This window comes from Spea bombifrons, chromosome 5, assembly GCF_027358695.1.
Source record: "Spea bombifrons isolate aSpeBom1 chromosome 5, aSpeBom1.2.pri, whole genome shotgun sequence".
Classification (NCBI taxonomy): domain Eukaryota; kingdom Metazoa; phylum Chordata; class Amphibia; order Anura; family Pelobatidae; genus Spea; species Spea bombifrons.
Genome location: NC_071091.1, coordinates 30,980,693 through 30,998,415, shown reverse-complemented (window position 1 = coordinate 30,998,415; position 17,723 = coordinate 30,980,693). Strand labels below are relative to the sequence as shown.

General features: G+C 36.9%; 1 protein-coding gene across 2 annotated transcripts in view; it reads right to left on the bottom strand.

The window, feature by feature from the left end:
- Positions 1-17,258, bottom strand: part of DNAJC13 (DnaJ heat shock protein family (Hsp40) member C13) — a 57,403-nt gene extending 40,145 nt beyond the window's left edge. For both annotated transcript variants that reach the window (XR_008354249.1, XM_053466329.1), the window contains exons 1-6: positions 17,054-17,258; positions 9,329-9,409; positions 3,612-3,687; positions 2,552-2,701; positions 1,559-1,600; positions 632-832 (exon numbers count right to left, since the gene is read on the bottom strand). Coding sequence is in view for 1 of the 2 variants with exons in the window: in XM_053466329.1 (XP_053322304.1) it covers positions 632-832; positions 1,559-1,600; positions 2,552-2,701; positions 3,612-3,687; positions 9,329-9,396 (537 nt within the window). In the remaining variant the exon portion in view is untranslated. The remainder of the gene's footprint in view (positions 1-631; positions 833-1,558; positions 1,601-2,551; positions 2,702-3,611; positions 3,688-9,328; positions 9,410-17,053) is intronic.
- Between the last annotated feature and the right edge of the window lie 465 nt (positions 17,259-17,723).

Here is a 17,723-nt window from a genome sequence, read left to right as displayed (position 1 = left end):
AAAAATCAGTGTTCCAGTCCCACAAAAACAAACTCCATATGCACAAAAACATATTCTTAAAAAGAAAGAAAAAAAAACGGGGGAAAAAGAAACATTTTCATACAGTGGGTTGGCATTGACAGAAACATGGTTTTATATGACTTTGCTCCAGTAAACTTCCATTATCTGTAGACCTAGTGGCTGCCATCTGTGTCAATCATGATATTTTGTATGGCTTTCCCCACACAACACTGAGTAGATTCTTTATGGCAATCCTAATGAAGTCCTGCTTGTACAGTAAAACCCTTTCCTGTATATACTTTCATTATTCAGAATTTCAGGCGAGGTGATTAAGTCTGAGAATAAGGCATCAGCGTGTTTGTATAGTAGATTGGGCCAAGAAAACACAACTAGAACATATACAAAACTATTATGCAGCTGTCTGAAAACTTAATGTAAAAACAGCACAATATTTTTTCAACATTTTTTTTTAAATGGGATACTAGTAATAAAAAGAAAATGGGTGTGGTTCCTTTTAAATATTGCTTAGGTGATAAAGTTCTTTATATGTTACATTTTATTAGTACTATAGTTCTGTGACAACCGGCTAATTCAAACAAAATGATAAGTGTGAAGGAAAGAAAAACCTTACCAGTCGACTAAAGCCCCCATACAGGATACAAAACCCCCCTTGATAGTCAGACACATCTGCAAAGCCTTCAATATTTCTATAATCATAAGAGCAGAGGAGACGATTGGTTGTTGGGTCAATTTGATCAATGCCTCCAGGAGTCACTTCCAGAATGACTTGCTTCCTTGTATCACTCCAGTGATGCTTATAGCAGTTGTACCGCTAAAAAGACAGGGGAAATAGTAAATTCATTAAGCTTTCATGTGATTTCTGCCACTATACCACCTGTTGGCATAAGAAGCATCACGTGCTGTTGCATTAACAAGGGAAATAAATATATTAAACGGTACACTTTGGTCATCATATGCACTTTAACACATCTTTAAATTAACATTTTTGGGGGGTTTGCAAATACATAGAGGAATTTATCAGCATTCTCTCTATGCATTTGTTCTCTTATCTTAACTTTTCCTGCCAGTGATGAGCGGCATCATATGAGGACAGAGGAATGACCAATGAATTGCAGCATTTTCATAAGGCAAGTGTTTTAATTTCCTTTTCAGGTGAAGAATGTATACTTACAGATAACTTTAATACGCATTCTTCATTGGTGGGGTTGTTATGGGGCATTAGTCTGCACCTTTAATATATGTTAAAGAGCCAACCCAGCATATGTGTGTTTGTATTGTTGGGAGTCAGAATTCACCCATACAGCTCAAATATTTTAGGATAGATAGGATCTACCTGTCTGCTCCATGAGGTTTCTCAAGGTCAGAATTAAGACTAGACTGTTGTAACGGAAATTATTTACGGTCCATTTACCAGTACCCTGTGGTAGAAAAAGTACGTCTACAACTATGTAAAAAGTTGGGTTTTCTTTGCATCTTAAATAATAACGTTTTCTTTGCATCTTAAATAACGTCAAAAACGTCAAAAACATTTACTCACCCTTCCAGTAATCTTTCCTTCAGCGAAGTCTGTTCGGAATCGCTGTGGGAAAGAAATTATGGGGTTAAGTCTTGTTAAAAACCAAAAAAAAAAAAAACATCTGTTTTGAGGGGGGACAAAGCATAAATTGCCAAATCTTTTCACTTTTCATTGAGCATTCTTGTTAAAACGTTTTGGGTTTTTTGCACAAACTTTCAACATGACTTATTCTACGATGATTATACCACCAGTCTGTATTGTTTTGTTATCTTGTTCTGAATCTAAACCTTTTTACTACAATTGGCAGGTTACCAACAAGTTTACAGCATAATAGCTTTGTTTTACTTACATTTATTAACTTCCATTGTGAAAACAATGTTAAGAAAAAAACCTTATTCTAGCATGCTGAATTTAACCCTTTATAACAATGTAAAGTTAAAAAAAGTCTAGTACTGATGAATGTCCCAAAGCCTTCCCAGGAATAATTCATTAATCATGTTATATTTTGCCTCATCCATGATGTTTTCAGGGAATGCGTAACCAGCAGAAAAAATCTCAAACTTATTTCTGCTGTTCTTAAATGAGTAACACTTTAACTCTTTGGGACTGATGACGTACCAGGTATGTCATAATAAAATAATCCCACAGGACCTGTGACGTACCAGGTACATAATCTGTTAAATTCGCTCCCACGTTGCCGGGGTTGATGTGATGGTGGGTTGCTAGTGTGGAATTTGTTAGATAGCATAAGTGTTTAAAAAAAAAAAAAAAAAAGAGAGAGAGAAGAAAACTAAACAAAAATACTTCAGAATCCTATAGGAGTGGCTTACAAACCAATTAATGAATATATTCTTGGTATTTTCTCATTCGCACTGGCATTATATAATTTACCTGTAAAATTGTGAATGTTATTTTTTAAAAACACTTTATTATATACACATACGTGTTATTGTGATCATTCATTTTTTACAAGTAAATAACTATTTCTAAAGGCCAGCCTTTGAAAAATCTTACCAGTGCTTCAGTGAGAAGTTCTGTTCTGTGCTCTGTAGAAAACTTTAGTGTTTCAGATTTCTTCCCACTGCCTTTCCGAAAAGTAAGAGCAAATTCCGTTCCTTGCCCTTTACCCACAGGGCTGATACCGCAAATGTCTCCATAAGGCCACTGAAAATCCATAAGAAAACAATTACTCGGTTAGAAACTCAACAATAAATAAGGATTTTTTTTTTTACATTTGTTGAATAAAATTATGCTTTTGCATGTACAATTAATCAAAATATGGGTCATGACAGACAGGGCCTTATTTAGGATTGGCTGTGTTTGAAATATCAAGTCAACCAATTTTTTTAGACTGTTAGTTAGACTGTTTGGTGTTAACCTCATTTGATTTAACTATTACCGTATATAAACACAAGATATGGGTTTTCCTAAAGCTGATATATCTGGATCCCAACATAAAAAAGTCATAAGTCACTGAAACAGGAATTACAATACGAGGAAAAAAACACTATGAACGTGTGAAAACACAATATGAAATTAATTACAAATGTTCTGATTTTATTTCATTTATTGGGACGAGGGTGGTAGATGCTCAAAGCACCCACCGATCATAGTAGTATTATTCCAGATGTGATCTAGGACCTGTGTCTAAAAGAAGGGACAGCTCAGGACAACCTGGTTTAACTTAACACTTTCACGTTGTACTGTAATAATAACATTTGGGATTAGGTAACGAATATCTAGTTCTTAAATTGTTGAGGAAAATCAAATCCAAGGATGGTCAGTAAGCATTTTTAAACAAAAATGATTGCATCTATGGCAAACATAGCATTATGCAAGTTGCTGTTCCATAACACTTGTAGAAAATTGCTACCACCCGTGGCTAGAAGAAACTATGGTTGGATTCCTCCCTCTGCATTCTGCCATTTTCAGTGATCTAAGACATTTTACATCAAGTCAGTTTTACAATCAAGGGTTAATAGGGAAGTAGACTCTCCTGTCACTGTATAAAACATGCACAGCAAAAATAAAATATTATATTATATAAAATATTGAAGAAGAAACATATACACACCTGATTTGTAACTTCGAGAGTATTGGGGTTATATGTAGTTATAGCATGTGTTCCAATAGAAAATACTCTTTTATACCTGTAACAGAATAAAAAAAACAGGTCGTCAATTATAATTATTACTATTTAGAGAAGCTTTTTAATGAAACCAAAACTTTGCCTTATGACTGAACTCAAAGTTACTAGTATCTTATCTACACAGGCACCTTAATGCACCATAAAATCTCAGGGATAATACACAGTCTAACTTGTATGCTTTATTCAGAACTAAGTTTTGTAAAAGCAGAACATATTTTTAATATATCATGCAACCCTTACTTAGTCTTAAAAAGGGAAAATATTTGAGTGAAATAGTTTACTAGCACAGCTAATGTCGAAATACATGTAGCTATACAAAGGCATGTACATGCTTAAAAAAAACAGATTAAAAATGCAGATGCACAAATGCCAGCGACATAGAGGGGTCGCTCAACATTTCTACATATTGCTTTTATAGGTTGAGTAACAGATTGTAACAGATCGTAAGCTTGCGAGCAGCGCTCTCTCCCACTAATGTATCAGTTTGTCTTAGTCTATCAATTCTAGTCTTGTCATACCCCTTAAATATATAATAAATATATAATATATTTGTAAGAAGCGCTGCGTAAATTATTGGCGCTATATAAATAAAAGATTATAATAATAATAATAATATTTGGTACTAGGTTTGAAGTTAAAAAGTATATGTGGCTACTAGTGAAGCAAGAAATGATGACAAAATATGCTTCCTGTTATCACCAGGGTTAGTGCACAGTACAATGCAAAACCTTCCTGCTATTGTTAAATCTAGTAGATTCAGCCTATAGAAGCAAACCATTGCTATCTGTCACATGATAATTGTGTATCCCTTGTAGACAAGGCAAAATTTGACATTTTTAAATAATTATTTTGGGAACAGATTAACTATCCTGTAACATTAGGAATGATTAATCTAATTCTGCATTTGGATAAACATGTGAATTCAGCAGTATAGGCAGTTGTTCTACCTTCTTACAATATCTCTAACAGTAACTCCATATCAAAGACAACAAGTCTTTACAACAAATTATAAAAATTTGATAAGCATCTTTCTGGAGAAGCAACTAGGTATTTCTTTGGTACTATCTCACTCTAATCCGATTTTCATTCCCACAAGTTCTTTAACCCGCTAAGGAACGGGCTGTTTTTATCTTTTTTGTACCCTTTGTGACCCCTCTCTATCATTTAATATACCTACATAAGTTATATATTAGGTTCTCTTTCAGGACAAGAAGGCCTTTCTTTAGATGCCATTATTTTGATCACATCATGTTTTGAATTTACTATAAAAAAAACCATGACCTTTATTTAAAAAATCTGTTACTCATATAAAAAGGCTAATAAGAAAAACCTGCTAATTAGATTCTAATATTTGTCTTGCGTTTAGAAATATCCAAATGTTTTTATGTCTTTTTGCAAGTTATAGGGCAATAAGTACTAGTAATGATTTGCTATTTCAAAACCATTTTTTTCCCAAATCTTGCCCCATGTCCTATTTGGGAAATCTTTGAAGCCAGTCAATTTAATTGACCCCAATCAAACAAAATATTTGTTTAAACTAGACACATCAGGGTATTAACATTTTCCATGCAATAATTATACCAGCCTTTGTCAAGGTTAGTGGTAGTAATTGTTTTTGCACACATTGTACTTCAGGTATGAATTTAAAGGTTCTGGTATATGTCACTTCAACACAAAATGCCAATTTAGCAAAATCTCCTGAGTACAGTGATACCACACATGCATAGGTTTGTTGGGTGCTGAAAAAGCTACATTTGGAAGGTCTCCATTTTTTCTTTTGAATTCTGACATTTGGTCAGTCTGCACCCATATAATATAATATTTGGGACATCTTTGAACACGGCCAATTCAATTTATCTGATCAAACCATACATTTTTTTTTTTTTTTTCCATTTTGTTGGAACTGGATAGTTCTCCTGATGGTGACATCACTGGAGAATATTTTTTACGTTACCCTTTTTTTTTAAAATTTTTATCTATTTGTATTATTTTATATATTACTCACATTGTGATTAGGCAGCCGGCCTCCTTAACTTTTATGGTTGAATGCAGTACCTGTATTTATCCTGCAAGGGGAGCTCAGCGTTCTCATTAGGGTCTTTCCCTATGATGCTTGTGGTTGCTCTCCGTAGTGCATCCTGGTAGTATTTCAGCAACACCATTATAGCAGGTATCTGCTACCATATTGTATATGGAGCACGTGGATGCTCCGAGGAGGGATCACACAAGGTCCCAGGATCAGTTTTGGGGGTTGATGAATGCCTCAATATGTAGATATTACAGCAACACTGTTTCTAAGATCATTTAATGCCATGGCGTAGTACGTCATTGGTTGTTAAGGGGTTAATTTTGTTTTAGGAAAGCATCGTTTTGTGCCAAAGCCGCCGCAATGGTACCATGGACAAGCTACTCTAGGGTTTATTGAGGGTGTAAAGAGTGTGAATGGTGTGGACCAAAAAAAGTGACATTAAATTATAGCAAATTAAGCAATAGAGAAAAGAAAATCTGAAATCAAGTTAATATCAGATTACATTATAAAAATATCACTGCCATTACTAATGCTGGAAATAAGCACTAATAAAAGGGCCCTCCATCCATTATTTGCACATTAATGCATATGATAGCAGATTAGTCATTTAAAAAATGCCCCATATGCATTTGCCCCTTTCCCTTGACCTCACTTACGGCTTTTAGAAGATTTTTTTTAAAAAAAACAAGGTTTTACTGAATGCATATTAAAGTACCTGCAAAGTAATAGAAAGGATACCGCACAAGGGCATTTTTTCTATACATAACTAAAAAATAAAATTTCCACTTTCCCCATCTTAATACAGTAAACAGAACAGTATGCTTCAGTGACCTAACCGCTGACACAGCATTTGGCTCATGTAACAGGCTACACAACAGGAAAAGACATGGACACTAGCCCCTTTCTGTTATTTTTCTACTGTAGTTAGAAAATGCCACTCCTGTCTTATTTTCTTCTTCCGCTAGGCTGCCTTTCCTAAACAAATATACTTGGGATGCATGTTGCAGTACATGCAGATGACTACATAATCTCATCACCAACTGACACGGAGGGGATTAATACATTATTTCGATTGGAAGTGTGATTTTACTAGTTGAAGCTTGAGATATCAAGTAGTCATACTGCGCACTGCTGCTTTAAACACAGCTCCGCATGAAAAGTCTAAGTAGCAGGCTAGCAATGCAGGAATGATTCTAGAATTGGCCTTTATATACTAGAACACTTAATTACCATATTTAACTCATCTTGTTCTTCTTTTCACAACTAGGAAACATCTTTCATGTCTTAAAACTGGAACTCATTTGTATTATATACAAGGGGCCACAATTTATGTATAGGTTTGCTTAAGTGCTTCACTAACACTCTATTAGCCACAAAATATTTGTTTCCATTATTAGTATGTATAATAAGGTATAGTAGCTGCAAATCTATGAGCATCCCTAAAATTCATAAACATTTATTAAAACATTAGTATAGTGACCACATCGGCCATGTTTTTCAGGACACATATATATACTTTTTACATATTGCTGTCCAGCCCAGATAAAGTGTTGTCCTGCAGTATGGATGACGTATAACTGACTAATTGGTTCCCTTACATGAGTCTATACATCCCAATTACTGCAGGGCAGCACATTACCTGCACTGGTCATCAATATGAAAAACATATACATGTCCTGGAAAACATGGCCGATGCGGTCACCCTGATTAGTAGTCATTATTAAGTACCTATCAAAATTTTACACTGATCTACAGTAGAATAGAGCTAGTTTGGGCAATGTATTTAGGATGCCACTATCCACACCTGTAAGCTTTTCCAGTTTAATCACAGGGTATCAATATTCTATTGAAGAAATGCATTGAACAGTCCCCACCTCCCTATGCACCACAGAGCGTTTTTCTGTTATTCACCATTAATTTATTCATTATCTAATGAGTCACTCGGGAAACTGTTCATCTATATCTTTTATTTATGAAATGCTCAAATTCAAAAACTGTGAACAGAATAAATATTTGTATAAAAGCACGTACTGCAACATGTGCCATGACAGAATTCAGCACTTAATGAACGCAAAAATTAAAATATAAAAATAGAATCCTTCTACAAAACAGCTATTAATTTTACTTGGTATCAACAGATCCCATGATGTGAATTCTTCAAAGTGGAAATCACAAGCTAACATGGGTAGTAAAGTCAGATTCAGTAATGCAGGGATCGACAAACTTGGTTTAAAAACAGCCAAAAAAAAATTGGAAGCCAGCTTTTTTTCTTCCCGAATCATGTTTTTTATTTGATTATATTACCACCTGGTGTTCAGTTAGCCCCTTAATGACAAGCTGTATTTTTCTTTTTGTATCCTTCGTAACTGAGGCTGTTTTTACGGTGCTCGTGCTTAGCTGTTATTTCCTTCTCTCTCATTTAGTGTTCCCACACAAGTTATATATTGGGTTTTTTTTCAGGACAAAAAGGGATTTCTTTAGACATTATATTGATCATATCTAATTTTCCATAAAAAAATTAAATTGTGAAAAATTGAAAAAGAAAGGCACTTTTCTGAATTTTATTTAAAAAATCTTTTACTCATCTACAAAGGCTAATGAAAAAACATGCAAAATAGATAATATTTGTCGTGAATTTAAAAATACCCAATGTTGTATGGCAATAAGTTCAAGTAGTGTATTGCTATTTCCAAACCATTTTTTTTTCCAAACCTTGTAATCCTGATCCTGCCCCCATATTCTACTTGAATATCTCTGAATCCGGCCAACTGAATTTATCCCCATCATACCACATATATTTGAAAAACTAGACACCCCAGAATACTGAAAATGTTAGTAATTTATTTCCATGCACGCATTTTTAACCAGTCTTTGAGAAAGTTTGCTGTAATCATTTTTTGACCCTAATATGTGTTCAACCTCACCTCCCAAGTACAGTAATACCACCAGTACATTGGCTTGTCATGTTTTTGGAGTGCTAAATGGCAACATCTGGGAAATGTGCAATTCAGTTTTTCAACTTTTTGACATCTGGTTAGGCTGTGTCCATGGTCCTATTTGGGACATCTTTGAACCCGGCCAATTCAATTCACCCCATCAAACCATACATTTTTGTAACGCTAGATACCCCATGGGTATTTTATATGGCAGTATTTTAACTTAACTTTTGGAAGATAATGGTAACTGCATGGCTCCTTTTGAATTGGAGAATCATTACATAATGTCACATTTTATTTACTTTTTTTTTTCCTACCATGTCCTGGTCTAGGTTTCTGGTGTCGAAATCCAGTAATAATGTTTAAGCTTAGGAGGCAAGTGTTAAATGAGCTCTAAATGCCTGGTTGCCATTAACTGCACATTTCTGGAATGAGGTGACTTAAGAAATCTCACTTTGTACAGGGCCAACCATGCTATTCTTGGAACAGAAGGTCACAGAAGCTAACAGGAGTTGTCCCTTCAAAATGTGAAGTGAGCCAGTGAGATGAAACTGCAGCTCTCCTCCAACTCTCTTGCCCTCTTTTAGCGAATAGACCAAAAAATATAACTATCAGAAACACTTTATTTGCCTGAAACATTAACAAAGACCAAAAGAAACTTATTAAAAATAACTTACTTTCCCCTCCAGGAATGCTTTGTAGTATAGAAACAGGCCAGATCCTTGTTCTCTCTAATGATGTTCATTTTGCATCGAAACCTAAAATGAAGACATTTTCATCAGCAACAGTTACTACCAAACAAAATATTTTAGAGTAGCTTTGGGTGTGTATGTAACAGTAGCCTTTTGATCTAGCACATGACTGAACTGCAAAATTTAACATTTTAAATTCAGTATCTATTCCTTTACATGTAATTAATGGAGATTCCATAACTATTCCATTCCATAGTTCCATAACTATGGAAATGCAAGTAGGTACTAGAGTGGAGCAGAAGCATCTTGCCAACTAATAATCACGAGGCAGTAAATTTATTATATATTTTAACAAAGCATACAAGAAACTTTCAAATATGTTTCCGAGAATGCACTTGGCCAGAGAGAATTAATTTCATTGCAATTGATTGCATGATTATTTCTTCCTATCTCAGAAAAAAATTGTCTAAGGCCCCATAACAAAGTTGTAAAAGCGTTACGGTCCCAGCATAACTTTTTATTTGGAGCACAGAGGGATTGCACAGAAAGCGTGACCAGCAATTAACTAATTATGTTTTAATAATGATGCAAAGCATATTGGCTCTGCACAACCTACTCTACCATGGGTTATTAAAAATAAATCAATGAAGGTGTGGCTAGATAGAAGAAAAACCAAGTCAAGAAGGAAAGGTGAAGAATGAAGCTATATGAATGATCTAAATATAATTAAGGAAGAAAATGAGCAGAGCTGAATTAAGGAGAGAGAGAGATGGGTATTGGGACTCTTGAGGGATATGCAGTGGTGTTATATACATTATACCTGCCAGATATTGCAATTTATTATACAAGCAAATGTGCATATTCTATTATAACACAAGCAGATGAGCATACTATTTGTAGTAGCATTCTAATAACATCACTGTCAAATTACAAGACTTAACTACATGAAACTCTGGCAGTTTTAAGGGGACCAATTGCTTAAGAACTCTGTTTGTAAAGAAGTCTCTGTTCAAAGGTCTTTAATATTTACTCTACAGTATAAGCAATGATACACATGGGAAAGCACTAGCTATGTGAAACTTTGCTGACACTTCAGCCCGCTGTGAATGTTCACCTACGTAATAATTTTCACTAGTGTTCATATCTACATTACAAAATAAGCAAAAGCATGTCAACGGATTGAAAATTATATATCGGTGGCTGAAATATATCGGCCGAAAAGGGCATTATCAGCAAAATGCCGAAATAAAAAACGTCCGAAAATAATCGTCCTCAGGGGCTGGGCTGCTTACCTGCGCATTGGTCGCACACTGTGCTAGCAGCGTCTCTTGTACCGGTCAGGAAAAGCAGGAACCCAGCAGAGTCACATGACTCTGCTCTGTTCCTTCTCTTTCCTTCTCTTCCCCAGGGGGCAGGGCCAGAGAAGTAGTTCGAGAGGAAGCAGTAGGGCCTCTGCAGTAGTCTACTGAGAGATCTGCAGTTCAGGTAATGGGGGTGGGGGAGACTGTATGAGCAAGTATGTGTGATTAAGGGAATGAATGAGTATATGAGTGAATGTGTGTGGAGGGGCCAGGGGGGGGTTGGCACGACATAGGGAGCCTGTAATCACACTTCTAATATGCCCAGGTTCTAGCATGTGCTGACTGCCTGGGCATGATAGGAGTGTGATTGCTGATCATGTTTAATAGTATAGTACAGAAATGTTTGCTTTTCTTAACCTATATTAGTGGTTCACAGAATTTGCTATGCTTAGTACAACAGTAGTATATAGAGGAATGGCTAGATGTGGGTGCAACCAAACTTTAAGCATAGAGTGAGGGGCCTATAATGTCAATTGTTGCAATTCTGCTTATACATATCATGCCACAAGTATAAATGTATGTGTTATACACATTATGTGTTTCCAGAACCTTTATAAAAAAAATACATTGTTCCAGAACTCATATGGAACATCCAGGTTCTTTTTGACAAGTATTTCTTTTATTCTTATAGAACAGTGGTTTCCATCTGAAGGTACCTGGATGTTGTTAGAGTCAATTTTCACTTACTAGATGATTTCAACTATTGCTACGCAAAAGCTGAATATGGCGCTACGAGTGGTGTTTAACTCTTTCCAAGTTGTTATGCGTCAACAACTGTTTTCCAATAAACATCAGACCTGACTGTTTACATTGGACATTAATAATCCCTTTCATTGAGCTGACCCTATTTTGATGAGGGGGAGGCATTTTTTACACCTGAATTAATGTATGTTTAAAATAATTGTGTACATACGTCAAATAAAACAAGTGGCAAACTATGGTGTCACAAAATGTTTAGGTCACAAAAATGTGACACAAATCTACCACAATATCAACCCATATTGTGTGGCTTGTAAGCAGGAAGTGGCAGTCAAATATCATAAATTATTATGGTTCCAAATCCTCTAATGTACCGTATTTGCTCGATTATAAGACAAGGTTTTTTCCAGAGCAAATGCTCTGAAAAATACCCCTCGTCTTATAATCGAGGTCGTCTTCTAATCAGACCTCAAATGAGGTCTGACTTTGAGACTAAGATCCAGACCTGGATCTCTCTCCCCCCCCCCCCAACTTACCGGTACTTCTGAGTCCCCGGTCCTTAGTCCGGGCAGAGTGTAGAGCTCTACTCGATTCGCGTAGAGCTCTACGCGCTGCCCGGACTAAGCACCGGGCAGCGTGTAGAGCTCTACGCGATTCGCGTAGACAACTTCCGCTGCAGCCGGGAGGAGATGCGGTTAGCGGCGGGGGATGTGTGCGTCCATCGCGCAGACTTTCTCCGGCTGTCAGAGATCAGAGTTCCCCGTGATCTCTGACAGCCGGGGAAGGTCTGTGCGATGGACGCAGACTATCCCCGCTGTTAACCGCACCTCCTCCCGGCTGCAGCGGAAGTTGTCTACGCGAATCGCGTAGAGCTCTACACGCTGCCCGGACTACGCACTCAGAAGCTCCAGTAAGTTTGGAGGAGGGGGGGGTGTTTAATGGGGGGCATAAGGCATTTCTGGAGGCAGAGTTCTCTGTGAAATGCCTTTTATACCAGAGTGGCATATAGGGGTATAAGGCAATTCTGGAGGCAGAGTGCCACATAGGGGGTCAAAAGGCATATCATGGGGCACTGTGGAATTTAGAGGGTTAAAAGGCATATCATGGGGCACAGTGGCATATAGGGGGTATAAGGAATTTCTGGGGCAGAGTGGCAAGCCAGGGGGCAGATGTGCATAACTGGGGGGGCAGGTTGAAAAAAAAAAACAAAATATTTTTCTCAATCATATCTTTTATTAAAAAAAAATTGTTCACATAGTTTACATGAATTAACATTTACTGGTAAAACTTTTTTCCTATAGGGTCGTCTTATATTCAGGCTTTTTTTCATAAATTGATATTCAGATTTTGGGGGGGTCGTCTTATGATCAGGGTCGTCTTATAATCGAGCAAATACGGTAGTTTTGTGTTGCAAAACAGGGAAAGGGTAATACTGGTTTAACAAAATGGTCTTTTGGACCAATACAAAGGTCAAACAGCATGCTCCATCCAGGAGCTATAGTGTCCCAAAAGAAAAAAAAACAAATACTTCACGCCAGAACACCTTTTTTTTTTTAATTCTTAAAGAAAAATATTCAAGCATTTAGAAATCAAAACTAGGAAAAAGTGTATTTCAAAGTAGATTGTTAATAGCAAAAAAGTAGTAGTGTGGCTAACTGGCTTTACAGGATCACTTAACGTCATTTTAAGAAGAAGATTATCTGTAGATTTATTGTAGTTGTGACACTCATCCAGGAGAAGGGCTCTCAACAGTCAGCGTTTACAAGGCAAAACATACAATAGCACATGGGCATGCTAAACATGCTGGCACGCAAGATCAAGGAAGGTGGAGGAGATGGTATGCAGTGTGTCTTGACTATTATGTTAATAATTCACTTACTTAACTTTGGTAAGGAGTAAAGGAGTGGGGTTATGTATATATTTTTATGTAGCTAACCCAAGCAACAAATAAAGTAAAACATTAATTTAAAAAAGTAGGTTTCTCATGCTATCATAAACAGCTATCAAGGGATGTTTGTAGACCCTAGATCAATATTGTTATACCTATGCCATGTTTTAGGTACCAATGGATGACCAATGATAAATTACAATGATTAAGAGACTAGACAACACTAGTAAGGATAATACAGAAATCAGCATCTTGGTTTTTGCATAGTTTTTCAGTGAGTATTAACATGGACATGGGGGCAGAGGTATGAAGAAGGGACTCGCCCCAGATCAGTTTAAAATTTAGCATCAGTGCTCTGAACCACTCAAGCCAACATTATCACAAGGTAAAGCAGAAATAGCAGAAGGATATGAAATAAAAAGTCAAGAGGAACCTGCAAGATTCCGACAACTACTTGAAAAATCTGCTTCCCAATTACCATTCTGATGTTAACTTCATGGCCCACCACATGCAGATGTATATAAAACGATCTTTTTTTGTTTTTGTTTGTAACCACATCTCTTAATTTATGATTATTTCTGAGATCAATTGTTAAGAAAACTGGTACTCTAACCAGACATTAAACCAAAACCGAATATTTTGGAATTACTATGTAAGCGGATATACAGTGGTATATTCTCCCTGAGCATGTTATACAGTAATGTAGGTTAGCACGGACACCTGATTTTATCTCACTTTGCTCCTATAAACTTCTTTCAACTGCAGACCTGGGGCTACCATTTTTTTCAGTCATGTGATATTTTGGTGATCCCTGCTAAAACACGGCACTGAGCAGATCCTTTATGACTATGCTAATGTAGTCCATCTCTCCAAAGACTTTCATTAGTCACAGTGTCCAGATGGGTAAGCCATTATTTTGTTTCCCACAGGCAGTATGATGGTGTTTGTCTAGTAGAGTAGGCTAAGGTTACAGAGCTAGACCACATTAAAATCTCTAATAAAATATAAGGCAAAACCTAAAACCATCACGTTTTCTGTACCACAGACAAATAAACATGATGTAGTTTAAGGCCGCCTACAAAAAAGCATATAGAACATTCCCTCTTTAGAAAACATTTGGAAAATATGAGAGATGCTTAAGTGTGCAGTTCTTCAGAATTGCATTGGTCTCTCAAGAGACAATATCCTTGTTAACATTATTTTAAATAATATATAGTGTTAGGAAGAAGGATCTCAGACCTACTGTTCAAGTAAAGTATAGCGATAAATTGTCAGGAGAGAAGCAGAAAAAATGTGTGTAGCCTTCATTGGTCCAAGATCCACAGGTCATGAATATTAGCTGGGCTAAAGCACATGGTGGAAAACGGGTGTAATTTTATCAAGTCAAATGAAATACCTTCTCATAACTCAAAGGTAGTAATTCATATACTATACACAAATGGCAACATTACTCGTTCTTCATGCTTCGAGCATACAAAGTGAAACTGTAATTTTTTTTACTATTATGCATATTTCTGTATAATAGCATTACTGCTTCTAATTACACAGAAGCTCCGGAATTCACATAGAAGAGCAGTAAGTGTCTACAGGCAATGAGTATATGCTTCGTTCCTAGAACACTATGTTCACCTAAACTGACACTTCCAAACTCATAAAAATAACCATGTTAATAAACTTCAAAGTACGTTGTTCGGGGACCTATAGCAAGTTAATATGTGCTTCGTCATCAACAACACAGCAATGATATGATCCAATCCAAGACCAGATTTCCAACGGATGGAAAAAATACAGCTCATATCATGACTCAATCTGCTTATTCACAAGGACTGAGCCAGTAAATAAATAAAAAAATCATCCCAATGTCCAAGACATCAGTTAAGAAGAACTACTTAAAAAAATGAGTACATTTTTTTTTAAGACTTAAAATTCAAATGTATCTCAGCAGTTATCATTACCAAGTTTATCTTTCAAATATGTTGAAGTCTCTCTTGTGAAAGCATCATGCCTCAGGAAGTTATGGCTTGCATAATTCTGTCTCCTTCATTAACAAATTGAAAAATGTTATTTCTAAACGAGCACACGTAAAAAAAAATAAAAAAAATGCATGTTATAACGTCTAAAGAAAGCCAACTTCAAGCTTTGTCCAGTGGCCAAAAATAAATATGCTATTCCATTGAAAAACAAGGTAATCGAGTAATCAACAGAAATACCCCATTGGTTACTACAGTAATTTTCTTCCAAGTTTCTCTGTCTGAAAATTCTTCATGTTTTGTGTCGCTAAATACGACAAAGAGGGCAAAAGTACTGGAGAAGATAAATCTATTTCTGTACATAGTATAGAACATCCTACAGTAGCTTCGCAGACAAGGATCACAACATAGATTAGCGTAGAAGCTCATTTGTGTAATGACAGCAACCCGAGAAAAACAGACGATCTGGGGGTACAAAAACGTACAAAAATTTTTCATCTATGAAATATTAATGTAGAAAGACTAGCAGATTCTTGCATTTGTGCAACAGACGCTGACCAAAAACATAAAATCAATTAATGGCAGGAAATGGCATGGAACATGTTTTGTAGAAAAAGGCTGGACACACTGCATCACAACATATAAACACAAAGTATTGCTACATGTAACACAAAACAATGAATGTTGCCTTCTCCATCATGATAGATTTCCAGAACAGATCCAGACTTTGAATGTAATTGTATTAGTTAAGATCCCTTACTGTTTGTGTACCCTGACCTGTCAGTGCTCACTGAAAGGAAGCTTTGCTAATCCTCACTAGGAAAGGCTTATTTCCTTCACGTGACCAACAACAGTGACAGCGAAGTGTCAGTTCAGGGGACTGGGAGGGGAGCGGTAACTAATCAATCAGTGACCGTGATCCATGAAAAGCTCCATTCGACAACTTAGCGTTAAACATATTTTTTTAAAATCAGAAAAGATTTCCCAGAGACATCAGACACTTCCGAGCGAATGACCACTAGCTCGGCTGAACACAATTATTGTTGTTTATATAGCGCCAACAATTTACGCAGCACTTCTTGCAGGACATCCATTCGCAGAGTATGACAAAACTAGAAACGACAGACTAAGAAGAACTGTTAGGTAAGGTAATCTAGAGGGTATAATGGTATAGACTGAATAGATTGTAAGCTCGCAAGGGCAGGGCCCCTCCGTTCCTTCGCTTGCAGTAAGTATGCGCGTTAGTGTTATTGCCATTTTAAATTGTTCGTTAAATATTTTCACTATAACAAATCTACGGATTCTGCTGGCGCTACGTAAATAAAATGTAACGCAATCTAATGTGCAATCACATCCTTCCTCTTCAGAACCATTCCAGCAAATGATGACACTATGTATTAATAAGCACAGAGACATCTTTCAATGTGAGCGTACTATCAAAAAAGTAAACAATTTACTAAAACTAGCAAATATTTTTAATTGAAAGAAACAAGATTATAACAAAGGAAACCACCCAATAAATAAGTACAGAGTCTATTTTAAATATGCAGATCATTTGCATGTAAATACACTTTAGAGCCACTTGGGTGTACAGTAATAAAAACACAACCCCCCCCCACATTTTTATCAATAGTGCTTCAGCCCAATATTTGCACATAAAACGCACTGTTTATGAATTATTGATTTGCTAGGGCAAGTCCCCCACGTATCCATCTATGATGACACGTCTAAGCTTATGAATGAGGTGTGCATAAATAAACATGTGATATATATGTTTACACCCATTATTTACCTGAGCTTAGACAGCAAGCTGCACGTTAACTCCCGGGAGCCGCGCGCTGTATCCGGGGCTCTTCTCCCCGCCCCTACTCCACACTGAGGCGGCCCGGTAGTTCCAAGCAATGCTTATGGCTCCTTACGCCAACCACTACAGCCCGTCGGTATAAGGCCCTTGATGACTCTGTCCACCCAGTGTCCCCCTCCCCGCGCCGTCTGCGTATAACGTAGCTCCGACACAGATTCACAGACTACCGCTGGACGCTGCCATGTTGGTTCCCCTCCCCGCTCCGCTAGTCCCTTGCTTTCGGCCTAGGGCACAGAGTAAACGGCCACCCACTACAATGCCACTCCTACCCGCTACCTGTCAGGCGACTGTCAGCTGACAGCGGTACTCTGGTCGGAAGAGTATGGGATGCACAGGCAGCCATTTTTGGTTTGGGCAGATTCAATGAGAACAGTATTGGTTTCGTAACCACATGACCTAAAGGCAAAAATATTTAATTGGAGGCCAGATTAGGAGTGGGAGAGAAGGGCAGCGAGCCAGCGAATTAACAAGATAAAGGAGACAAGTGCATGTTGACAATTATGCATTCCGTCCCTCTTTCCTCCTTTAATGTTTCTCTTTTCTGTTATCACAAAAGTGTGGGTTATTATGGATGTACCCTATGGTTCTGCAACACTGG